The sequence below is a fragment of the Ochotona curzoniae genome, unplaced genomic scaffold (assembly GCF_017591425.1).
Source record: "Ochotona curzoniae isolate NIBS_2020 unplaced genomic scaffold, NIBS_Ocur_1.0 contig_2723, whole genome shotgun sequence".
Taxonomy (NCBI): Eukaryota; Metazoa; Chordata; class Mammalia; order Lagomorpha; family Ochotonidae; genus Ochotona; species Ochotona curzoniae.
In genome coordinates, this window is record NW_024465573.1 from 9758454 (window position 1) to 9784510 (window position 26057).

A 26057-nucleotide genomic window follows, 5' to 3' on the forward strand; every position below is an offset into this window, starting at 1 on the left:
CACTTTCATTTCTTCCCCAGTAAAGTGACTCCACTCTCATGCAGTTTACCCTCTACTGGGAGCATTTTCTATCTTCCAGATGATGGCTCTGTGTGTGTGTGTGCTCGTGCACATTTATGCATGTGAAACATGTTTCAGTCTCAAATTTGCTTCTAGTAAGCTTTATTTGTATTCCGGTGCATTCCTTTAGTTTCTTGTAGAATAGACTTGTCTAACACACTGAGTAAATCCAACAAATTATGAAGCCTTGTCCTGTATTCTTCTCCATGGGGAAATATTATGGCATATATACGTGTTTGAATGAAGTATGAAGAAATCACAATTTCTAGTTAAATCACACATGAAAAGAATTCACTTGAATTAAGATGGAAGATGCACAAGAATACTTAGAGACTTAGCACATCTAATCATTTAATGAGTATTAACACGATGCTTGGCATCATTAAACTTTTAGTTTCATTTTTTTCATAGTTGGAATGGCCATTATTCCATTATTGCTAGACCCATGTCAGGTTTCAAATAAGAGTTTGGGAGCTGCTGAAATGAGGACAGTAGATTATTCAATATGAAATTCGATGTTCTGAATCACATTCATGTAGGTGTTGGTGACAACCTGTAAAAATCAACATGCTAAAACTTTTGGCAAATTTTAAGAGTTTCTTTAAAAAAAAAACTTTAAGAGCTCTAGTCCATACATACAAAGACAGAAACACACAGACATGCATACATGCCCATGTCACAATGTCCCAGAAACCTTCAGCAAAAAAATAAAAAAGCCAATAAGAGTTTTAAAGTTCGAGCTTACTACCAAGCATAATGATTCTATTTCCGTGAACATAGATACAGAGCATTTCTACAACTTTGTGCATATGATTTTATGAAAAGAGGAAACAAAGCATGTAAAAAAACATTACTCAGAGAATACTCAACTCTATCTTCTTAGTTTGCTTTATCTAACATACTATTTAACATATATTTATACAAATAGCATAGATTTTATGTATTTCTTATATATAGTTTTAAGATGTAACTAACTTATTAGCCACCCTCCTCCTACTTATTTCTTTCAATTTTATGAAAAAAATTCTTTTTAAAGCTTTTTATTTATGATTGCAAAAGTTAAAGAGGGGTATACAAAGAGATATTTATTCTGCTGGTTTGCTCTCAACCAGCAGAATAAATGGCTGGATTGGCTAAGGCTGAGCAAGTCCAAAGCCAGGAGTCAGGAAGATCATCTGGTCCTCCTACGTGAGTGGCAGGGGCCCAATAACATGGACCAAGTTCTGTTGCTTTCCCAGGTTACTAGGTAGGAGCTTAACTGGAAGTGGAGCAGCTGGTGCTCAAACTGGCAGGATGGAATGCCAGAATTTTAGGTAGTAGCTTTACCCACTATGATATATTGCCAGCTCCACATACTCTCAATTCACTTCATAATTACAAGCGTAATACTCCACCATTGTTTTAATCCTACCAAAAGACTGTGTTTAGAAAAGATACCCAATTGCTTTCTTTAGGCCTTATGTGTATACTTTTTTGCTAAGTAGAATGAGCCCTCAGAAGTTGGTGGAGAAAAACGGGTACAGCACACTAATTCATAGTTGAAAGAACCGGAGAAAATAAGTCTTAAAATTCAGTAGTCACAGGAAAGCAACTTCAGTGTGCAGAAGACTCTTGATCAATTTATTCTTGATGGTTTAGAAGGAAAAATAATTCTAATGACTTCTCTGATTTTCAGAATTTATATAATAGTAATGAACAACATGTTCTCCTAATGATAAAACTGATTTTCTCAATGTTTCTATGTAAATAGTACTTAAAATGGTGTATTTATTGGTTGACAGCACAAGTTTTCTATTGCTTCTTGTCAGGAAATTATTCTCTTCCTTTACTTACAAAGTGACTTAGAGCAGTAAAAACATGTCTTGTATATCCAGTCTCATGAAATTTCACTTCTCAATAGCTTATTAGGGAATTGAAAAGAAGAAAATATATGAATATTTTTAAAAAGGTTTATTTTTATTGGAAAGTCAGATATACAGAAAGGAGGAGAGACAGAGAGGAGGGACTTCTGTCCACTGATTCATTCCTAATGTTGCTACATTGGCCAGAGCTGCACAGATCCAAAGCCAGAAGTCAGGAGCTCCCTCCAGGTCTCCCACACAGGTGCAGGGCCCCAAGGCTTTGGGCCATCCTCGGCTGCTTTCTCAGGCCACAAGCCCGGAGCTGGATGGGAAGCGGGGTCACCAGAATTAGAGCTTGCAACCATATGGGATCACTGCGCATGAAAGGTGACAACTTCAGTTGCTAGACCTCCGCGCTGGGCCATAATACTTTATAAATGACTAACTTTTGCAGAGATTGTAACTCTCAGTTTTGTTTGAATGTAGTAAGATATATAGATATATTTGGTCCCTATCATACAAACAGATATGTAAACTTACAACATTCTCATGGTATAGAAGAAAATAGGGGTTCAGAGAAGTGCCATGAATACACAAATGCTTACATCGAGCCAGATCTGGAACTGGAACTTGCATCATTTGCCTACAAATCACATGATGATTTTCAGTATGTTGTGAGTTGTTGAGTACCATGGCATATTAAACATGGCACAGCATCTTGAGGCATAATGTACTTTAGTTAACCATTTATGTTTTCCATGTTATCACTGTGATAATTGTTATTGTGATTGCTTTACTTGAACTTTTTCTTACACAGTACAATGACTGTAACTATATTCAGGTTCTTAAGGGCAATAATAAATACTTACAACTGTTGAAAAATAGTTGAATATCAAGTAATAATATAAAATTAAAATAATGTGGGAATCTGGTATTACATGCACTTATTTCATTATTTCATTCAGTAACTTAATGCCTTTCAGTGTACATAATATGTAAATTGCTTCATATGGCTCTACTTTTGATGTTTATCCTGGGTATATGTTCATTACATTTATTATCAACCTGAAATCACCGGTGATAATAAATATAATATTAATTCCAGATCTAATCTCTAAATAATGTCGGGTAACTGTTCCAACTATATTTCAGGCAAATTTATTAAGCCATTGCTGAGGTATCTGATTAATAGGATATGATGTGACTAGGTAACATTTATCATCCAGCACCAACATATACTTGAAATTTGTTTCTCACTATTCTTTCATATTTGCTGTAATCAAATTCAGAATATGAAGGCATGCACTGTGATGCAACACATCTCTCTCTGTCATCCTCCCTCGCTCCCTCCCTCTCTATTGTTCTGCCTTTCAAATTGATAAAAACTGCACTGATATTAAAAAATTAATTTTGGATAAAATCCTCGCAGAAATTTTATCTCATACTTCTACTTTTGCTTCTTACTGGTAATACCAAATGCCATCACCAATCTGTTAATCTTAGCCTCACTAAAGTGATAGCAGTTCCATTTTCATCAATTTCTCCCAGTAATTTCTCCTTCCTTTCATTTCCCAAAATAGCTGAACCTTTCTGATCTTATCTGTCCTCTTTTATTAGGGTTTACATAACTTCCATCTTCTGTATTCTGTTGGAGTTTATATTTACTGACAAAAGGTACAACACGTAAAAATGGAGCAAAATGAATATATCACTTTATTTTGGGCCCTTTCGTACCATTACTGTTGAAGTCTCCCTAGTCTAGTATTTTGATTACAATATGCTTAACATTCAGTCATAACATAGAGACTGTCACTAGTCACCACACGAGAAAAAATGTCATCTAATTCATTTGTGCAAATTCCTAAGGATTTCATGATGTAAGAAATTGTAGCAAGGGCCTGGCGCGGTGGCGCAAGTGGTTAAAGTCCTCGCCTTGCACGCCCAGGATCCCATGTGGGCGCTGGTTCTATCCCGGCTGCCCTGCTTCCCTTCCAGCTCCCAGGAAAGCAGTCGAGGACAACCCAAAGCTTTGGGACCCTGCACCCATGTGGGAGACCCAGAAGAGGCCCCTGGCTTCTGACCGGCATAGCATCAGCCGTTGCACTCACTTGGAGAGTGAATCATCGGACGGAAGATCTTACTCTCAGTCTCTCCCCTCTGTATATCCGCCATTCCAATAAAAAAAAAAAGTAATAAAAATAAATCTTTAAAAAAAAAGAAATTGTAGAAATAAGTATTATGATGAATGTGAGACAGAAGTATGAGTTGAAATGTGTTACAGCTGTTATTGTATGATTACTGATCAATAGTGTGTGCTTTGTTGCGTGGTCAGATAAGCCAATGCCTGGGACAGCCCTATCCCATATCAGTGTCCTGCCTAGATTCCAGGCTACTCTCCTTCAAATCCAGCTTCCTGTTAACACATCTTGCAAGGCAATAAATTATGGCTCAAGGTCGTTGGCTTGGGAGACCTGGATAGAGTTGTTGGCCATTTTCTTGGGCTTAGCCTAGTCATGGTGATAGCAGGCCTTTGAAAGTGATTTAAAACATCTTTGCAAACTAGATTATCTCTCTCTCCATCTGCCACTGAAATAGGTAAAAATTACCACCACCCCAAAAATTAGTGCAAAAAAGATTAAATAGATCCCCAATGCTAGGATATAAGCCCATATCTGGCTTATGTACACACACACACACACACACACACACACACACGCACATATACATACATATATACATAAATATACATAAACATACACATACATATATACATATACACATGTATATGCCTGTATACATGTGTGTATGTAACACACATATATTTTAATTTCTATCTTATTAGGATGAATCATTGATTTGTTAATCACCAATTAATTAAGTGATTTTAGCCCTCCAGATCCCATTTGTTCAGCATGTTAACCTTCTACCCTCTGATGTTACTGACAAGTAGCATGATGAAAATTACACTCAAGAAAAACTCAGCATTGAAAGTCCCTAATGCACATAAAATCACTATTAAAATACACAGTTCCTTGTACATGTGAAAAAAAAAAAACCTCTTTGCCTTTAGACTTAGCTTTGGATCCGTACTAGAATATTTTAATAAAGTACCCAAAATTTCAGAAGTCATTGGTTCCCTATTTTGTAACGTGCTTGGAAGAATGGTGTTTTAAATTGCATTCTGCTTAGGGAAAATACCCTGGGTTTTTGTAAGTAATTGAAATAAATAGACACCATTGTAAAACTAGAGGGGAAAACATGGGGAGGATAGGGAATTCAGGAAGGAGAAGAGGAAATCTCAGAGCTATTAATCTGTGTCATAAAACAAAGCTAACTACTACATGAATAAATAAACCAACAACCACAAAGACCTGGAATGAAAGTAATGTCTGCTTCCTTTGAAGGCCTCTGTTTGGGGGGATTTAGAGTAATTTGGGGTAATCTCCAAATGTCATGTAATTCTAACGTAGGGCAGCAAAGTAAGCCAAGGGAGACAGGTTCAGGGAAAGAGATGAAGACGTATTGCAGTGTCCACTGAATAATATTGAGCTCAACACATGAGCAATGTAAGGCTCAATGAGTGACCTTGCCTGGAGACAAGCCAAATGTTTTGCATCGCAACCAAGTATCTTAGGGGACTGTTTGGTTTCCTCTCAACATCAAACCTTGCTCAACAAAATAAATTACAAGTTTAGTTTACTATGACTTGAAATACTAAAAATTGCAGCTGAGATAAACCACATAGTCATGGCAGATAATCAATGATTAATTTAGTACATGTGGTGTGCCTAGACCGTTTTGCTGAAGCACCTTGATAAAGTAATACAAAGAAAATAGCTCAATAAAATAGTACTAAGAAAACACCATGATAAAGTACTACGAAGAAAAAAAAATATGACTTCAGGTCATAAAATGCTGCTTTTGGTCTGTTTCCATCAACAGATCTTTGTAGCATAGCACCTTGGGCCAGCCACTTGATCTCTGACTCGGATACCTTACCTTTACTCTAATTACTCATACATCAGTGAATAAAAACCCTACTTTTTAATTATAAAAAATAATTACATAATTGATTACAAAATAACGTTTGACTTTGAATTTCTTACTCTGATAATCAAGCCCTCTATTTTTTAGACTCTGGTTGTAATTCCAAATGTACGCATTAGTACTCCTTCACATCCCAACATGCTAGAAAAGCAAGTATGTACAAATATTCGCATAGATGAACTATGTAATGGAGACTAGCATACCTGTAATTGAAAGCCCAGTGAAGTACACATCTGTAGTCCCAAATAAAAGGAAGACTCAGAGTGAAACAGTTAAATGCCACCTTGACAATATGATACTATATTTTCTACCTTTGTAGCAACAATGTCATGAAGCAACTATATAACAGAATATTTAACTTGTAACTGGTTTTAGTATGCAGTGCAGTATTGAAGGACTACACCACTGTGATAATATGAGGGGAGAGTGGGAGAGTAAAATGGGGAATGGAAAAGAGGGGATCCATGCACCTACAAAACTTTATCATGGAAAATAATAAAAATAACCTTTAAAAAAATGGATTACTATTTTTGGTGATTTCACATCCCTTTAAATCAATGACTCCATTTGCTTTCTTTTCTTTATTTTCTCTACTTCCAGGTCCCATCTATATTTTAATGCTTTCAATATGTCTAACACTAGAGATATCTCATTCATGCCATTCATCACTTTCTATTTTGCATTAAAACATATAACTTTCATCCCATATTTCTTCCCATTATTGCTTCTTTCTTTAGGAATAGATTTGTTGAAAATACAGTTGTTTTAATATAATCGTTTGAAAATATTTGTTAAATACATTTGTTTCAAGTCATAGTCTGTAGTTCTTTATAATTCTTAAAATAATTTTAAAAATCTTGCTATATTCAATAAATATTTTGATTTAATGAGAATATCTTTGACAATATAGTGTTTGACTTTTTATCATTTTTAAAAGTAAGCATAATTATGTGACAGGGTGAATGTTCATAGTTACTTATTTCCTTTGAAGAATAATCAGTAATTAAGCAATCTTTCAACAATTACTAGTTAAAGTGGCTTAAATATAGAGGCAGCCCATTTTTAATACTAGAATTTCACCCTAATTATTGAGCCTGCTTATTTTCATCATATCAAAAAATTTAACAACCAACAAATAGACTTCAGCAACCCAAACAGTGATTTCCAAGTAGTAGCTTCAGGACTGGAAGGAAATTGTAACATTCATTTATGCTTAAACACTATTTATTTTTTATTTCCCAGGTGTGATGGGAGAATATGAGCCGAAAATTGAGGTCCATTTTCCATTCACAGTTACAGCTGCTAAGGGAACAACTGTTAAGATGGAGTGCTTTGCACTTGGCAAGTAAGTACATATTCTTCTATAATTAGATACAATTGTTTAATAGAATGTGGCATACCTTATTTTTGGATCCTATGTTCCAAGTTTCACTCTTTCAGGAGACCCAGGCTGGCAGTATGGTTTTCTTGTCATTTTTATAAGCAGCGTGCATGTAATTTTGCTATATTAATGAGAATATAACTTCTCTAAGACTTAAGACTGCAAAATCATCCTTAAATTTTAATCAGCAATGATAAAAAAAAAAAACAGAAACGAGTTCTATCTGCTTCTCATGGGTATGATGCAAATTCTGATATGATTTTAAGACAAGACATAAAGATCATAAGGATGGGAGCTGCAGTGAAGGAGCTGAATGACCTTAGTTCCTGTTGAAAGAGGAACAGCGGCATTAGCTGTCAATATGCACACGATGTCATCATTCCCGAATTCAAAGACGATTTATATCACACCCCTGCGTGTCTGTTGCTTAATGATTCTATTGCTGCTGGCTTAAAATCTCCTAATGTATTGCCATTTGTCGTTGCTGTTTGCGATATGGATACCGGGATCAAAAGTCGGAGTGGGATTTTGATTCTATTTGATTAGAATATAAGGATTTATTTTAAACAGTGCTGTTGCTTTACTCTTAAAGATGACAAGACCTCAGGGTCTTTTATAGACTCTATAATTCCAAATTGCAAAAATGTGTCTCTATTAGAATTAGTAATAATTTAACTTCAGTTGCAGTGACCTAAGTTCTGCAGCGTAACTATGAAGTATGTGGAGATAATAAGTGCTACATAATTGTGCTTTTAATAGGTGATTTAGGCTATGGGTAAGGAAACTATTAGGAAATATGTAGAAAATACAGTTATTGGATTAAGACTGATTGGAACAATATTTATATCACTTTATCCAAAATTAAGTAGAAAAATTATTATATAGTCTTAAAGCCATATAAATATTATTATTATGTGGTCCAACTTAATATCCCTAAGTAGAAATATATTTCACCAACTTAAAATGAATCTAGGAGGAATTTTGGAGATTCTGAGGATACCTTGAAAACTGAAAGAGGTTAGTCCAGTTCATAAAATGAAAAAAAAAATTCTCAAAATTGTGATTCTTACCATTTGCACATGCTGTGCCTGAAAATGTCCCATGTAAAGAAGTCCAATCCTTATAAAGGCAAAATACATTCTGACCCATTGCCAAAGGATTGACTATATCCTGTAGTTAAATTACTGTCAAATGACAGAACTTCTATTAAAGCCATAATCAAGAGGAAGTCTCATTGTAAAACAAATTAGAAAAACTTGATTTGTAGAGAAAACAAACAATATAGAATATTCCTTCAGGCAGACTTATTTAGTAAATTAGATGTGGCTGCTTTTGGTAGCCCTAAAACATGTTAGTAAATTGATATTTATAATCCCTTTCATTCTACATAGGATGCAATAAGCAATCATTTCTCTTCTTTAAAGAGATTCTTTTCATCTTCTCTATTCCTTCTTTCCTACTTATCTCCAAAATAAATAAATTTAAAGGAAAGTTACACCCTTCAGTCAAGGGATCCTCTGTCCATTTGATATCCTTTACATGAAATATCATAATTACTAGAAGAAGAAGCATGTTATAAAGAGATCTGTTGCTAGCTAAAGGCCACCTGCTGTGTTAGTCGAAGAAAAGAAGCAAAGACAACATGTGGACATGAGTTAATTCCTCCCAGCATATTAGTATGTGAAACATGTTCCCTCTGATTCTCAGTGTGATCGCAGCCATTTAAAGTGAATTCCTGAGCAGCTGCTTCCCACTGGCCCTGCACCGTGGTGCCCGGCTAGGCTTTCGTTCCAATGGCTGTAGTATCTGCCACTAGGCACTGCTCAGGATCTTAAGTGCATGCTTATGCTAACCCCCACTTTATTCTCAGAGAGCACTTTAATCCCAAGCTCTACACAGAGTTTTAGAATGATATTCTGGAATGGAGAATGCCACATCGTCTTCTGTCCCTGGTCTTGTCATCTTAGTGGGAGTACTCCCGCCCTGCTCTTTTGTTGTTGTCTCTTATCCTCTGGCTTCAACTTTGATATAATGTTCTAAAGAGGACATCTGTGACAACTTTGCCCAAATGGAAGTTGTTATAGTTGGTACAGATAGTTGCATTTTGTTCTTCATAATGCTTAATGCCATGTTAGCTTGCTCTCATCCATGCCTTGCTGTCTATATCAGAGATCCAGTTGGAAACAGGGCTTGATTCAGATCATTCAAGGGAGTTGAGTAAAGGAAAATCCTGCAAATCTGTAGTAGAGTTAAAGATCCCAAGATGAGGTAATTGCACACTAACAGCAGCAAGAAGTCTTCATCATCTGAAGAAGGAAGTGGGGCATGGAGACACACTGTTGTGTGTCTAGAGGGCTTGGGATGTGACGTGGGTGATCCATGGGAGCTGCGTTCACTGCAGCAATAAAGAGATGTAGTCATTCCAAGAGTACTGCTGAAGGAAGGGGCAGGGCATCTGCATCCTGACTGTATATCCCTCAGGTATTCTCATCTGCACTAGCGGCTTTGATAGCAGAAGCCAACAGCAGTTTGCAACAGAGCATGTTGTTGCCAGTATAGAAAGAAATGACAAGAGTCTGGGGAAAAGGGAGAGTTGTAGGCAAGCAAGCGAGGTAGGCAGAACCTTGAGCGCAGTCCCCACTGCTGAGCATCAAGCCCCGGCCAGGCAGGAATCATGATTGTCTTCACCTCACACACAGTATGCACTCAGAAAATATATGTTGAGGGAAGAAGTTAATTCAGAAATACGATTCCTAGTTATTTCATCTTTTAGTTTGAACAGAAATTAATTTAAAATAATGTGTTTATGCTTTGCCCAGTTATCCTCAAACTATATATCTCATCCATACTCTACATCTCCTGTGCTTTCCTATCCTACCATTTAGGTAGACATTTGTTCTTGTATTCATGCACTAACTTCTGCTGCCTATTTGTGCCTCAATCCATCAAGCTTCTAACTCTACCTGGAATGGGTACCACTCCTTTCATTGTGGTAAGAACACTTATCCTGAGAACTATCCTCTTCATAAAATGTGAGATGCGCAATGCAGTGTAGTTAACCACAGACATTATCTAGCAGATCTCAAGAAGCTATTCAGCTTGAACAATCCAGAATTCATTTTGTTCTCAAAGCTTGTTATGTCTAAATCATTCATGCTGTTTCACATAACGATCAGAAATGCCTCCCTTGATCACTGCCCCATAAAGTGTTCCTCTGTCTGTCTGAAGATCAAATGGGAGAGATGAATCACACTGAAAGACTAAAATGGAGGACATAGTAACAATAAAGTTTATAGAATAGTATTTGATGCAATAATGGCTTAAAATATAAACAAGTAGAAGATAATGGCTCACAACACAGTCATTTTTTGGCCTTAGCAGAGAAATCCTGGTTCCCACAGAAAATCACTATGTTTACCATGTTATTCATAGAATCAAAAACCTTCTAATTATGCACACACCCATGGAAAAATGACCTATTCACTAATGGAGAAGTGTCAAATGCAAGGGGGAGGAGTTACCATTATTCACCTGACAAATGTAAGCTACTTTTAATGATCTTAGGCCCAGATTTAGCCCAAAAGTTTTAAGTCCCAACTATATAGAAGGTGTAACCCTTCCATCCAAGTTTCCATAGTGGTCAAAGAGATATCATACTGTCTCCACACACTTGACAGCCTCTAGGATCACAGCTCTTTTATCCCAGTCTTAGTTATGGCAGAGACATCAACTGTGCCTTTTCATGAAGCTGTCTCCTGAGTCTGCATATATCCAGAGGGATGTCCAGCCCATCGTCCCTGCTCAGATATTAAACTGAGACCCCAAAGAGGAAGCAGAATCCCCCACCCCTTTGGACTTTCTCTAATTATAACATCTTACAATGTAATGAAAAACTTTAATAAATAATTGATTAGTTAATGAATGATACTTTCAAAACATACCAGCAAACTCTTAAGTTGATAACACATTCAATTTTTATTCCTCTGGAAAAGTAGATTTACTTCTTCATGATTTGTCTCTAAAGGTTCTTGATAATTTTTAAAAGATACATCATGGTGGAGGTATGGCACAGAGATGCTTGTAAATATGTAGTCTTTTCATTCTCCAATATTCATAAGTGAAAATAGGAGAAAGTAAAGGATATTAGGTTATCAAATTTTACTATGCCATGATAATATCAAGTTAATTAAACCCAACTGATTTAAATCTAAATCTGAGTTTTAAAAGTCCACTGAAATGCTGCAAGTTACAAATTTCCTTAGGGAAAAAACTTAAGCTTCACACTGAATATACCATGTCAAATTGTTTCTCCATAAGCCATTGAGGCTGAACAACAGAGCTATATACCAGTTGACTCCTAAAATCACTCTTAAAATAGAATTTCATGATGTTGAGTACAGAGCTTGCAAAGTGGCTATGACATGCTACATTTGGTACTATTCAATTCGGCAATGTATTTCCCTAGAAAAAATAGGAAATGCATAAGGAAAATCCATAGAGAAACAAAGGTGTATAACAGTTTGGGAAATAGAGCAAAATGTAAAAAACGGAAAGGGATTAATTACTTTGGAAAGAAAAGGCTGTTTCAAACATATGGAAGGTTATTATCAAGAGACTGCTTGCAAGCTGTTCTCTAGTTTCAACAAGGTGGGGAAGGAGAGAAATTTTAACGGTGTGGGATTAAACTATCAAAATTAGATTGGCTGCAATGCACAAGTTCTTGACAAAGTGAGTTGCTACACGGGAGTAGCGTAGGCAAAGGAAGCTCTTTCCCTGCATTGCTATAAGAGTGTAGTGTTTCCTATTTGTCTTCTAATGGTTCAGATGTAATGTTCCTTGAAAGAAGAGAGATGATGCTTGCCTAAGCTCGCAATGAAAACTTTAAACATTCTCATTGTCTGGATACACTTTTGTCCAGACTTAGGTTAAACAGTAAGAGTAAACATGTAGGGTCAATCAGATTTACTTAGCCGCCTTTGGATCCTGCACTAATAAATAACATTTTAAACTGACTGGTGCCATGTTCAGAAAGTAGGGATGCAGAAGGGTGGCTTTTCTTGCTCAGTATTCATCCCAGAAGCATTCTTAAGGAAGAACTGTCATCTGTTATTTCCGTGGTTTGCTTTCCAACACCAGACACATTGCTCTTGGAAGGAAGTGAGAGATAAGGGATTAAAGACTGAAATAAGGAATCTCTTTTGTCACCCTAAAAAAAAATATTTAATTCAATTGGTTCTTTCTTACTGTTCTATGTAGTGGAAAGCTGCTGTTATTTATAATCAGGTGTGCTCTGTATATGTCCGCTTTTTAACTAGGAAATGTAAATTAATATGAGAAGTTTATAATCTGAAGAATTAATTCCTAAAGACAACAGCTACTGTCTCTTAAGCATGGATGGGCGGGGGGCGGGGGACGAGCATTTGGAATATTAAAGCTTAGAAACTGAAAAGTACCTCTCTAAGATAAAGACCTTTGAGGAGCCATTGAGGCAGGAAATGTTGCAGGTCCTAGTGTTAAAACAAGTCCGAGTGTTTTCCTTTGCTGCTGCAGGAAGGATGTCATTCTGAGATGCCCTTCATGCCAGACATGTGGATTGCAAAAAAAAAAAAAAAAAGGCTGACACAACTTCCCAAAAAGCTGCTCCTTCTCCCTTTGCCTTACATCTTCCCTTGCAGCACAGAATTGAGGTAGATTGCCTCAGCAATCACAAGCACACTGTAGTACAGGGTGGGTATTTGCAAACTGGCACCACTTCTGCTGTACCTTTTCAAAACTCTCTCTGCATCAGTCACATCCCACATGCTGTGCAGTTCCGCGCCTGTGACTCTCTAACACTGACTCTTCAGTCTAAAAGCACCCGCCCTCGTACAGTTACAGTCTTGAAGCCTTAGGCCAAATGCCACTCTATGTTAAATCTTTCCTGTTTTCCTTAGCATCTCATCTTTTACTTTGGAAGCTAGGAATATGATCACCCATATTCACCCTTTGTCCTGTCCCCTGGGGACAGAATATGTGTGTGTGTGTATATTTCTTCTTTATTATGGGGAGACTTTGGATCCCCAGAGTGTTCTTACATGCAGGAATTAGTGAATATGAGTTTGAGTAGAAGAAATGTGGTCAGCCTTTCATTAAAGGATGTATGTTATTGCTTGGCATTTGCTCAAATGTCTCCAAGTGCCCTTTATCATGTCTTGGCCCTGAAAATTCTTACCACACTTGTATCAGCCATAGTGTCCTTGCAGGTTTAATTTGACCATGTGACCTTTTGCAGACCTCAGAATGATCACTCAATATGTCAAATAGCTACCACCAGCAAAGAACTCAAACCTGGTCCTTGGCGTTTCAATGACCTTATGCACAGGGTAAACCTGGAGTTATTCTGTAATAAGAATAAAAGTTAAATGCTATAAAGCAACATCAGTTTTTCTTCTGTGACAGTCCTGCAAGCCAACAATGATACAGGCAGATGTTTTTTATACTTTACATGTTCCTTGTCTTGTTTTCGCAGCCATTAACACACAATCAGATCAGTTGTATTCAAACGGCATTGAAACAGTTACTGCAATAATTATTGGAATGACCTTTCCCAACTCATCTGAAATACGATGGGTGAGGGGAAGGGAAGGAAGATGACAACCAATTTTCTGCCCTGTTTGTTCCTGCTTATCTCTCAGATAGCATTAACAAATTGTCTCTTGTTATTCTCTATCAAACATCTATTAGGGAACCAAGATATTAAGTAAGTTTTTTTTTTCTTTATATATTTGTTGCAAATAAGCAAGTAGCAGTTACCAATTCACAAAGTCGTTTTTTTCAGTAATTTACATTTTCTTTGCCTCGGTTCTTTGCTGAGCTGTCTCAGATGGCTGCTCTCCTGTCCCATTGTAGCTATGATAATGACAAATGTTCCTCTGAGATTTTCAGTCTGCAACTGGCAAATATTCCTGAAAGACCTTGCTCTTTAGTTACAGATTGATGATTTATTAATACTGTTTATTTGGAGCTGTCAGTCACTTCGGGCTGCAGGAATTAAAATTGAATTGAAACTGTGTGGTGTTTGTCTATCAAACTAAAATCAAATTACTTAGCTATTAGATTGACAGAAGATCTGGGGATGAGAGTCAGTCACTGGGTAGAGGAATCGATAAATGTTCAGATCTCACAGGAATGTGGTACATTGAGGAGTCAAGAAAATGACCCTTGTGAGCTATTGGTTTCTTCAATGTTGCTGAAACCAAGGATGTATCCTCATTTCAAGTGATGGCTTACTGGAAGGGCCTGGAAGGTTACAGAGCTCATATGCTGGCATCCACCTACAGATGGGAAATTGAAACTCCGAAAGGAAAGGCTAAACCAGGGCGCGCGCGCGTGTGTGTGTGTGTGTGTGTGTGTGTGTGTGTGTGTGTTTTGCACAGTTTAGTGCTCGGAGGCTCTTTCAAATGATACCTTTGATATTTTCAATATCCTTCCACAGTGCCAACTTTGCAAGTTAGTGTTTTATTTGCCCATTTACTTGTGTACTCAGAGGTGTTACTTATTTCTAGAGAAACAGCCAATTTATTCTCCGATTTTGCAGTCACAGTTACTTAGCACTGTATTTTCTACTTTCACAGTACTGTCTTAGAACCACTTAGTTTACTTCAGAAGAGAAATTACACTTGACCAAGGCAGAACAGAGAGCAATGAACCTATACAGGCAGAAGCAAGACTCCTGATTCTGAGACTAATGCTGTTCTCAATTTACCAAACTGCTCTTCATTTTCTAAAAAGCAAATTATACTTTATCATAGTGATTTTTTTTTTCTAAATACACTTCAGCATGTAGGTAACTGTGAATTAGGAATATCATTATGTACAGGTCACCAAAGGTACGAATCAACAGGTCATAACAAATGAAAACAACTTTTTTTAAAGAAAAGATTTATTTATTTTTATTGGAAAGGCAGATATACAGAGAGAAGGGGAAACAGAGAGGAAGATCTTCCATCATCCTTCACTCCCCAAGTGGCCACAACAGCTATAGCTGAGACAATTCAAACCTAGGATCTCGAAGCTTCTTCCTGGTCTCCCAAGTGGGTGCAGGGTCCCAAGGCTTTGCCATCCTCGACTGCTTTCCCAGTTCACAAGCAGCAAACAGGATGGGAAGTGGAGCCACCAGGATTAGAACCGGTGACTGTATAGGGTCCTAGCACATTCAAGGCGAGGACTTTAGCCACTAGGCTATTGCACCATGTCTAAAAACAACTTTTACTTAAGTAAGTTCAGGCTTATACAAAAGCTTTATTTAGGGTTTATTTATTCATTCAGTCTTTTCAGCTGAATGTTGAGAGAACAGATCTATTTGGATATAGAGATTTAGAAAAATAATCTATAAAGAACATGTTTATCTCTTGTAAGTATCTAACTTTAAACTCTTCAACTTCTACATAAATTCACCAGATTGATAATCATGGTAACTGAACAAGTCATTAGTACCTCATGAATAAAAATTTTAAAAATTAACCAGTAAGTTGTTTAAAAATTGGGTATACTTTAACTTTCATCTAGCACTGAATAACTCCCACGTCACAATTAGATTTCGACCATATCACTGGCACGTCATCTCAAAAAGCTAATATTGGATTGCAGTGCAGAAAATCTTTTATCCCCACTAACTTGCTTCCTTATTTTGAACTTTCACAGTTTGGGATTTCTATAAATTGTTTCTTGTCCTCACTATGAATTCCTACTGAATGCTCTACTAAAACTCGGATGTCTCTTTTCTCTATGGTAATCTTTTTTAACACTGACCTGATGCCCATATTGTTGCCTTCAAAGTAAATTTATGTAACAAGAAACTTGTTAGAAGCTATTTGAGATGTCATTCTTCCCGAAATGTCTGATGAAAACACTTTGTTTTAAAAGTAGTAGAAGTACACAGATTAATCCTGAGTGTGTCTACTGAGTCCCTGGATTCTAAGCTAGGTCTGCTTGTCCAATGTTCATTATTGCCATATTGGTGTCAGTTGAGCTATATCAATGACAAAAATTGCCTACTACAGGAAGAGCCATTCGAATTTAAATTTGCTTTCATACATACTTTTTAGAATGATTAGGTGCTATACAGGAAATTTAATTATCAAGCATTGCTTACATGCCTGCCATTAGAATTTTATGCATTTCTTACTTTAGTGTCAATCATTTCCTTAACTTTGTAAAAATAAAATATGTAATGATAATATGCTTTGACATGCTTGACATTATCCTCTCCCTAACCCTAATTAATATTCCCACAACAAACGTTTGGCTTTCACTGACTTCGGCCATGCCCCACATTGTCAATTATGTGAAATCTCTCAATTTCACTTGTTCAATTTTATTCTATCTACCACAAACATAGTTTTAAGGCAATCACTAAGAAGCCAGTATCACTCTCTTATTGCTACTGCAAGTAAGAGATACATTTTTTTCAGAACCCATTTTAATGGTGATCTGCTTGTTCCAACTGTTTCTCCAGCTCACAGTGTGTGCATGAACTCGGTTTGGCCCATTGTCTACCATTCCCTAGATGGTATGGTCACTTCCCTATCGAAATCCAATTCAGCCCCATATTTATTTTGAACTTTTGGTTGTCAGCATCATCCCTATCTCTTAATTGAAGTGATATCCTTATATGTATGTTGCAGTCCTATGGGTTCAGGCTGACATTTTGGAATTCTACTGTCACTTAGAGTGACTCCCAGCTAAAGCCAGGAGTCAGTGGAAGTCTCTGATTCAGTGTTGCTTTACACAACATGTTTCATGACCCCCTCATTATGTCTGAGCATTTTAGTTCCTATGACAGTGACCTAGACATTTTCATTATTTTTATTTGCTATTTCTTGTTCTCACTGTCCCAGTACCTGCCTGACTTTTGATGGTGATGTTGTTTGCCCACGGCAGAATGGCTGCACTCAAGACTTAGAGTATTTTGGTGTGCCTGAACCAGTGTACATGCATGTGTGAGACTATGTATAACTGTGAATAATTTCACAAAAAGATCTCAGGCAGAATGTAAGATACAAAATCAACATTTCTCACTATGATTTATTTCTTTTTTATTTGTGAACTATCATTGTTTTGTTGGTAATCTATATGGTACACTGAAGGTTTCATATCAAATCTTGATAATAGTTTTAGGTTAAAAATGATTCCAGGTAATAGCCAATACATAGAAAATGACACTCAGTGGGACAAGTGTCTATTGCTTGTTTGTTATATAAAAGCAATGGTAAAGTACTTTGGAGTTTTTCTGTTCTCTCCTTTCGTTTTCTTTGGGGAATTAGATCAATCTATATTACAATTTTTAGAATGTCTTATTTATGATCATTTTCTCAAAGGCAGACACATTATGAAATCAGTTTATTTTACACATCCCAACAGAGAACTGCAACCTTCTCAAGATTTCTGAAAGAGGAACACACATTTGTGTTTCTTATGGACACAAAGGGAAGACCAATTTCCCATCTCTTCCTCATGTAATTCCACTACTTTTAGCCCCCTTCTAGTCCAAGAAAGCATAGATGAAAGGACCCCAGAAATACCTTTTTCCACTTTTAATATTTCTGATATCTAGATGCATCTTGCAATTGAAGGTATACAGCAATTTAATTATCAGTGTTTTCTCTCTGTCATTATTGGTACAGCTTTTCATCATAGGTGATTGGGCTCTAATAAGACAGAGTAATAGAAGCTGAAGTGCCAGATGTTAAACCCTAAGTTGAGGAACAAGTCAGTCAGAACCTCATTGATGACAGGTTCTTCCTCCATGTGTTTAATTAAAAAAAAAGTCTCCGTTAGAAAACAAACAAATATGTGTGTATATATATATATATATATATATATATATATAGAGAGAGAGAGAGAGAGAGAGAGAGAGAGAGAGAGAGATGGGGGAGGGGGGAGGGTTAGGCCAGGAACCTGGAGCTCTTCTGGGTGTCCCTTGTGGGTACACAGCCTGAATTTTTGAGTCACACTCTGCTGCCTTCCTGACCTTTAATGAACCATTTTCTAGAAAAAGATGAAAAACACAGTTCTAATTCTAAGAACCTATGGATGGAAGAAGTGTGTGTGTGTCTGTGTGTGTGTTTCTTTGTAACCTTGCCTTTAAAGTAAAATAAGTAAATCTTAAGACAAACATAAGAGACTGAGATGCAAAGGAACTTGGTCTGGAAGATGTCTCTGTACATTGCCTTAGTTCTCAGTTTGAGAGTATAAGTTTGATTTTTATGTCACAACCAGTAGAAATTAGAATAAATGTCCTGAGTAATACCCAAAATATTGTGTATAAAACAGCTCTTGTTTTAGTTGGTGGTGGGAGGCTAAAAGCTTATAATACACAAAAAATCATACTCTATTATGTTTTTAGTGACTTTTGGTGTTTTCTTGAAGTATAACAGTAATACAGTGAAACATTTTAAGTGTACAATTTGATTTGGTTTAACAAAGATTGTTTCCCTAAAACTACCACACAATCCATATAACAGCATATGTGGTACCTGTAAATATTTCCACACCTACATTTGTAATTTCTCCTTTCTTTATATCCTTGTATCCATAGCTACCCCAGCACCCCACAACTACTAATCTGATCTGTTTTCTGTCACTATAGATTAGTGTGTATTTTCTAGAATCCTGTCTTATTGGAATCAGAAAATAGGAGTGCCTTTTTTTCCTTGTGTGGTTTTTAATCAGAATTATCTTCTCGAGATTCATGTGAGTTACTGAATGTGTCAAAATGTCACTCTTTTTATTACTCAGTAGTATTCTGTTTTATGGCCATTCACAATTTATTCTCCCCATCTGTTGAGGGACTTTCTCATTAATTCCATGTTTCACTCATTAAGCTATTGGTATTTGTTTACAATCTTTGCATCACATAAGTACCTTTCTTGGACAAACATCTGAGTGCAATGAATAAATATTATGATAGAAGAATGTGTAACTTAAGAAAGGGCTAAATTCTTTCTGCATGTACTATACATTGCATATTCTTTGCAACAGTGTTGGAAAGTACAGGTTGCTTGCACGTTGGCTACAAGTGAGCCGATTTTCATTTTACTGTTCAGATAAGTTTATAATGGTATCACATTATGGTATTAAGATAGATTCCTCAATGACTAATAGTCGTCAGCATGGTTCCATGTAATTTTCTGTTATCTGCATAATTTTCATTAATGTCTTGCCAAGTTTTTAGCTACATTTTCTTATATTTGAATGCTGAAGGTGTTTTTAAACCCTGGAAATAAGTTCATTCAGCATATAATTGGCAAGTATTTTCTCTTACTTCCTGGCTAATCTATTTACAGTATCTTTCAAAAAGCACAGGTGAATTTTTATATAGTCCAATTTTTCACTACCTATTTCTTTTATGGAGTAATAGTCAGTGCTATAAAAGACAAATATTTGCCTAAATCTTGGGTAAAATTCTTCTAGAAAAGTTATAGCTTCATATGTTATATTTAAGCTTATGATTCATTCAGTGAAAAGTCTTATAAACACAAGAATGATTCACATTTCATTTTTCACATTCAAATATTTAAATAATCTACTTTTGGTTGAAAAGTGTGGCTTTCTGTATGGTAGAGTATCTTAACATGTTTGGCAGAAATCAATGAACATGTACGTATTGGATTACTCCTGAACTCTATTCAGCTATCACCTTTCTCCATGAAGAGAAACATAACACTCTTGATGTCACTTGGTGATGCATTTTGAAGTCAGGCAGGATCAGACACCTAATGCCCTTCTTCATTTTAAGTTTGTTTCAGGTGATCTAGGTTCTTTGTATTTCTGTAAGAGTTTCAGTATCAGTTTGGAAATTTCCAAGAAAAATAGCTTACTATGATTTAGTTGGGAATTGTGTTGAATCTACAGATTAAGAATTAAGATACTATAACAATATATCTTAGTATGTATCCTCTTTATTATGTTGAAGTTTTTATTTTTCTAGCGTTCTTTTAAATTTCTTTAGAGTAGGAATGAATATTGGATTTCATCTCTATAGGAATTGCATCGTTTCTGAACAATTTTGATGTTATATAAATATGATGAAATCCTTCAAGTTTTAATGAGAAATCAGTTTTTTCCTGTAATCAATAGTACATGGTAATGTAATGTCCTATTTATACTTATTCTTGACTTACTGAATATGAAGGAATTCACATTCACATGGAAGAATCCTAGGCTCTGTTAGTGTTGTCTTCACAAAGGTTTTGTCTGGTTTTGTAGTAACAGTAATGCTGAGCTCAAAGAATGAGCAGTGCAGTATTTCTCTTCTCAATATTCTTGGTGGCCATCTATAAAACTGTACTTTTACTCTTTAATAAATGTTTTATAGAATGCCTTTGTTGAGCCATTTGAATGAGAAGGGTTTTGCTTGTTTGTTTTTGCTTATATTGGAAGGAATGCTTTAGTTAGTAAATCAGCTTCTTTAACAGACAAAGCTAATCAGATTTTGTCTTTTCATATAATCTTTGGTATCTTGTGTTACACATTTTAGTTTCTACTGATCATTTATTTCAGTTGTTCATAATATTTCATACATATGTTAATACCTACAATAACATTATCTAATTATTTGAATTAGCACTTTTTGTTTTTCAGCTTTTTCTTGGGAAGGGTTCATTAGGAATCAGGTTCCAGGATTATCCAATGTAGTAACCCTCACTAAACTGATTTTGTTTGTCTGATTATTTTCCTCTATTGTTTCTCTGATTACTAATTCAGTGATTTCTACTCTGGTCTTTGTTGCTTCCCTGCTTTGTCTTTGGCTTTATTTGTTGTACCACTTGTGACAATGGATCAGAGCAATTCATTTGATACTTTTTAATGTTAGGCATCTACCGGCGTACATTTCCAACTGAATCATTTGCTACATGCTACAAAATTCTCTGCTTTGTGGCCTATTTTTAATGAAGTACGATGCTGTATGATAAACTAACGCTTCTGTCACCTATGCAATCACTATCCTGTTTCAGTGAGAACACCTAAAGCCTTTTCTTGCAATTGCTAGGTATCAGTGCCTTGTTATTAACTATCATCAGCAGTGCACACAACAGGTCTCTAGAATTCCTATTCCTATTTGAGCAATATCTTCTCATTACTGTGGCCTCCAGCCCATGGTGATCACTCTTCTATTTTTTTTTTTACTTCCACGAGTATGACATGTTTGAATATCATGTGTAAGAGATCAGGTTATAGCTTCTTATTTGAGCCTGTATTTCATTTAATTCAGTGTCCTCCTAGGTCATCCTGGACAGTTTCCTTCCTTTGTAAGTATTGATCCAAAGCTACCCCCATCATCTTTAGTTAGCAAAATGTAATTAAATAAGATGATCTCCATTGTAGTATCCAATATGTTTTATCCATTTTTATTGTGAGAAATTACAAACAAACTCTGGCAAAAGCAAGGTTTCAGATTCTTACTCAGACAAGTTTGAAAATGCAAACAATGAAAAAACAAATATTTACAAATTTGAGATACCTAATTTGGAATATCTGTCATTAATCTGCTATATTAACATCAAATGAGTACCCTTTGAAATTTATTTGTAGCCTTAATAATGCCTACCTTATATATTTGTTGTAAGAATTCTCCAGGAGATTCATTTTAGAAAGACCTGTCCCTTATACACTATGACTCTTTCCCACCTGCTTTGTGAACTATTTGTGGAACACTGTTTATTTCCTGAATTTTGTCTATGCTTAATATTTTTCTTTCTGAAACATCCTCTGAGACACTGTCCATTTTACATGCTTTTCCTAAATGAAGAATTTTTATAAATGACTTTCTCTGCTGGCATTCAGCTTTCCCTGCTGTTTATATTGCCATGAGTGCCAGTCATTGAAAACAAACAAACAAAAAACAACTCTGAATTTTTCCCATTGATATAAAATATCGGGATTATTGTCATCCCCCATAAGTTTAAAGACTGTTTTATGGAGCTGATTTTTCTTATTAAGTCAATGCTGACATTTTACTCAGGCTCTGTTAATATTTAATAGATTTTATGTGTTTACTTTAGCATATCATTTGAAATGCCAATCTTAGGATGCCATGAGGTCAGCAATATATCCAAACCTAAAGGGTAAGGGTCAAATACTTTGGAAAAAAAATTAATATGGATGAAATAGTTAAATACCACCATACCATTCATTTTTTGTCTTTCCCTATTTCAGCAAGAGCTACGTTATGCAGGCATAGGAAAAAAAAAGTTATTTATGTGCTTTCACTTTGCTACTTTTTCAGTTAAAACATTATTTAAAACAACATTAATTGTAAATGTGAAGAATAGGAATGAAATTTTCATAGCCCTTTCACTTCTATCTGTATCAACAGTAATTAATTAATTAATAATATCCAACATTTATTTGCATCTTCCATTTAAAAAAATTAGCCTGATGATTATTATGTGCGCTATTTCAATGAAATTTCTTTCAAAAAGCAGGCTCCATAAACAGCTTCAAAATAAATATTAACCCTGCAAATCTGTGCTGAACATTGGACTACCAGTAGAAAAATAGGATGAATTTTTAACCAATATAATCACATTGCTTTTCGTGCTTTCTACTGAAAATAAATAATATGATTGTCATAGTAAGCAGAATTCATTATCTTAAAAGTAAGTGAGAAGCATGCAGTTGGCCCAGCAGTTAAGCCACTCGTTTGGCTGTCTATTTCCTGGGTCAGAGTTCCTGGGTTGAATCTAAGCTCCAGCTCGCAATCCCAGGTAATATGCACCTTTTAAAACAGCAGGTAATGGCTCAAATCGTTGAGGAATTGGAAGACCCTACTTGAATTCCTGACTTCTGACTGTAGATTGACCAAGTAGTGATGTTTGTTGGCATTTGGGAAGTGAACCAGCAGGTGGAGATTCTCGCTCTCTCAAATAATTTTAAGTAGATGAAAGCTGTATTCCTCTCATTCATATATCATTATCAGGGGTTTTAAGCTCCTGACAGATAAAGCCAGGCTGTATATTTGCATATTCCATTTCAGAGAAATGCTACAAGTACAAATATGTCATATATTGATAAATAACCCACTGTCTACTCCTCTTTAGATCTGTCTCCTCCCCTGTGGAGCCAAGCTATTAGGGCATGGTAATATGTGCATGGTACATACACAAGAAGAGTGCATTTATAGTTATTTTTCTGCCTAACTGGAAGATGATGTAACTTCATTCAGTGTATTTACTTGTAAGACTGAGAAAATGAAATCTACCTGTTAGAGTTCTGTATAATTGAGACCACATATCAGACAAAAACCTAGTGCAAAATAATTCCTCAATTACTCACAGATGTATAGCTTTTTAGTTTAAGAATTTTGATAAATCCACATCCCAGAAGACTATATTCCTTAAGCGCAATATTTTCACAAAATAAGACCTATATAAGCATTCAGTGACAGTAGGGTCTCCCATAATGTCTATAGCTAGGTCCAGAATCCCCTTATTCTTTATGACCTTTTTTCTTTTTTATTATTTTTCATGATACAGCTTTGTAGGTATAGATATTACCCCCTCTATTTTCCCTTCCAAAGCACTCCTTCCCCATATAATTACAACAGTCACAAGCCCAACATGCTGCTCTTCAGATGTACCATGGCATTGTATGTATATGCCATCATACAAAACATAGTATCACATTGTCAAGGTATATTTAATAGAATCACCTTCTTAATACCACTTGCCCACTCTCTTTTTCACTGCACACTTTGTATGCACTACCTTTACCTTATGCTCTGATGGCTAATCTCACTGCTGACAAACTACATAGACAAGTAAATATTTTACTTTCTTCTGAGGTTTAATGCAATTCACAGTGTCAAACGCATGAACTTTTGAATTACCCTACTTATGTACTCAATTGACCAAAAAACAATATTTCAGGAACTTTGTGCTGGGTAAAAGATTTGCTATATTCTTAATATTCTTTGAGAGCAGCTATTCTGAGAATAAAACTGTAAGAATATTATGGGGGAGAGCAAATGAGATAACATATTTGAATGCACTGAGTGGCTTTTCCCTTGATATAGCACCTAGGTATGAATATGCTTCTTTTGTCTTATGATATTAAGAAATTATGTGTTACTTCACTGAAAATCATGTTTATGCTACTTAGGAGGGAGGATGCAAGAGAGAGTGAGACAGAGACAAGACAGAGAGAAATAGTCGATCACTGCTTCACTCCCACATTGCCTAGAATAAGCAGGCTGGACCAAACTGGAGCCAGGGACTCCCACTGCAGTCTCTCATGCAAATAGCAGTGACCAATGTAGCTGAATCATCATCTGCTGTCTCACAGTGCATATTGCAACAAAGCATTATTAGAAGGAAGGTGGTCCATGATAAAAGCAATTCTAATTTTGGATACAGACATGTCAAGCTGTGCTAAATGTGGTGCACATCAGCAGTAACACAAAGATGTTTTAACCTCTGCTTTCAATTTCAATCTTCCCTGCTGACAATAGGCAAAACAGCAAATGGCTCAAAATGACAGTTACGAATTTCTAATTGTTTGATATAAGCTATAGGTAAAAAGTAGCCACCTCTTTCTATTTTTGTTAATTTAATTAGCAGATGAAATATATTACGTTGCTACAGATTTCTTCTTATAAAGCATGCACTATTTGGGATAATATTTTCTATGAAACTTATGTAATTATATCAGATTCTACCTATTTACTAGGGTAGATAAAAAATGAAAGCTTGGGAATAGTACATTTAGCCCAATGATTAAGTCACTAGTCAGACACTCAGATCCCACAGTGACATGCCTGGGAAGCATCCCCAACTCTACATCATGATTCCACTTTCTGTTAGTACAAAGTCTGGGAGGAAGTAGTGACAGTTCAAGTAATGGGATTCCGGTCACACACACGGGAAACATAGAATTCCCAGTTCCTTGATTCAATCCTTGTCCACCTACAGGTGTTTCAATCATTAGCAGAATTCACTGGAATATCAGAGTTCTTTTTCCTGTCTCTCAGATAGGTGACAAAATTTTGAATAACAAAATGCTGTCTGTGCTTACTTCAGCACTGCTATCCCAGAATAGTATTGCAGCACTATTTTTTCATGGGAAAAAATTTCAAGTAGCTTTTCTAAAAGGAAAATACCTTTTTACTAGAATTTCTATATGATACTTGAGTATTGAAGAATGTAAATTGCTTCTTAGTTTAGCTTAAAAATATGTACTTCTTTACATGAATATTTTAATAGTTTTAATTAAAACAAGCGCATTCCTACATACAAAGTTCACATCCCTAAATTCCTGCAATGACTAGGGAAAGGGGGACAGTGTCGAGATTGGTAGACAGAAACATTATCTGAATTTTCTACATGAGTAGCAGGAATGCAACCGCTTGGAAAAACATGTCTGCTGTTTCCCAGAGTCTATGTTGGCAGTCACAGGGAGGCAGGAGCCGGAACAGGGAATCAAACCCAGCGGCTGTGATAAAGGGCTTCTATTTTCATTCCCATTATTTTGATAGTAGATCACAGATTTTAAAATCATGCCTAAACTTTTCAAATGTTTGGTAAAATCTTGGTTGCTTTGTAACACTTTAAAAAGTTTTATACTTAAAAAACCCTGCATATTAAACCAGTTAATAATTAGAGAAGTATTGTAGAACGTGAATAGTTACAAGTTTTGCAGTCTGCATTCTTTTTCCATCATTTCAATCTAACGTTTTGATGTGCTGCAAA

The 26057-nt window shown here is 35.9% G+C and overlaps 1 protein-coding gene across 2 annotated transcripts in view; it reads left to right on the forward strand.

Moving 5' to 3' along the window:
- Positions 1 to 26057, forward strand: part of CNTN5 (contactin 5) — a 1028052-nt gene that overhangs the window by 730930 nt on the left and 271065 nt on the right. For both annotated transcript variants that reach the window (XM_040976845.1, XM_040976846.1), the window contains one exon: positions 7191 to 7293. In XM_040976845.1, coding sequence (XP_040832779.1) covers positions 7191 to 7293 — 103 coding nt within the window. The remainder of the gene's footprint in view (positions 1 to 7190; positions 7294 to 26057) is intronic.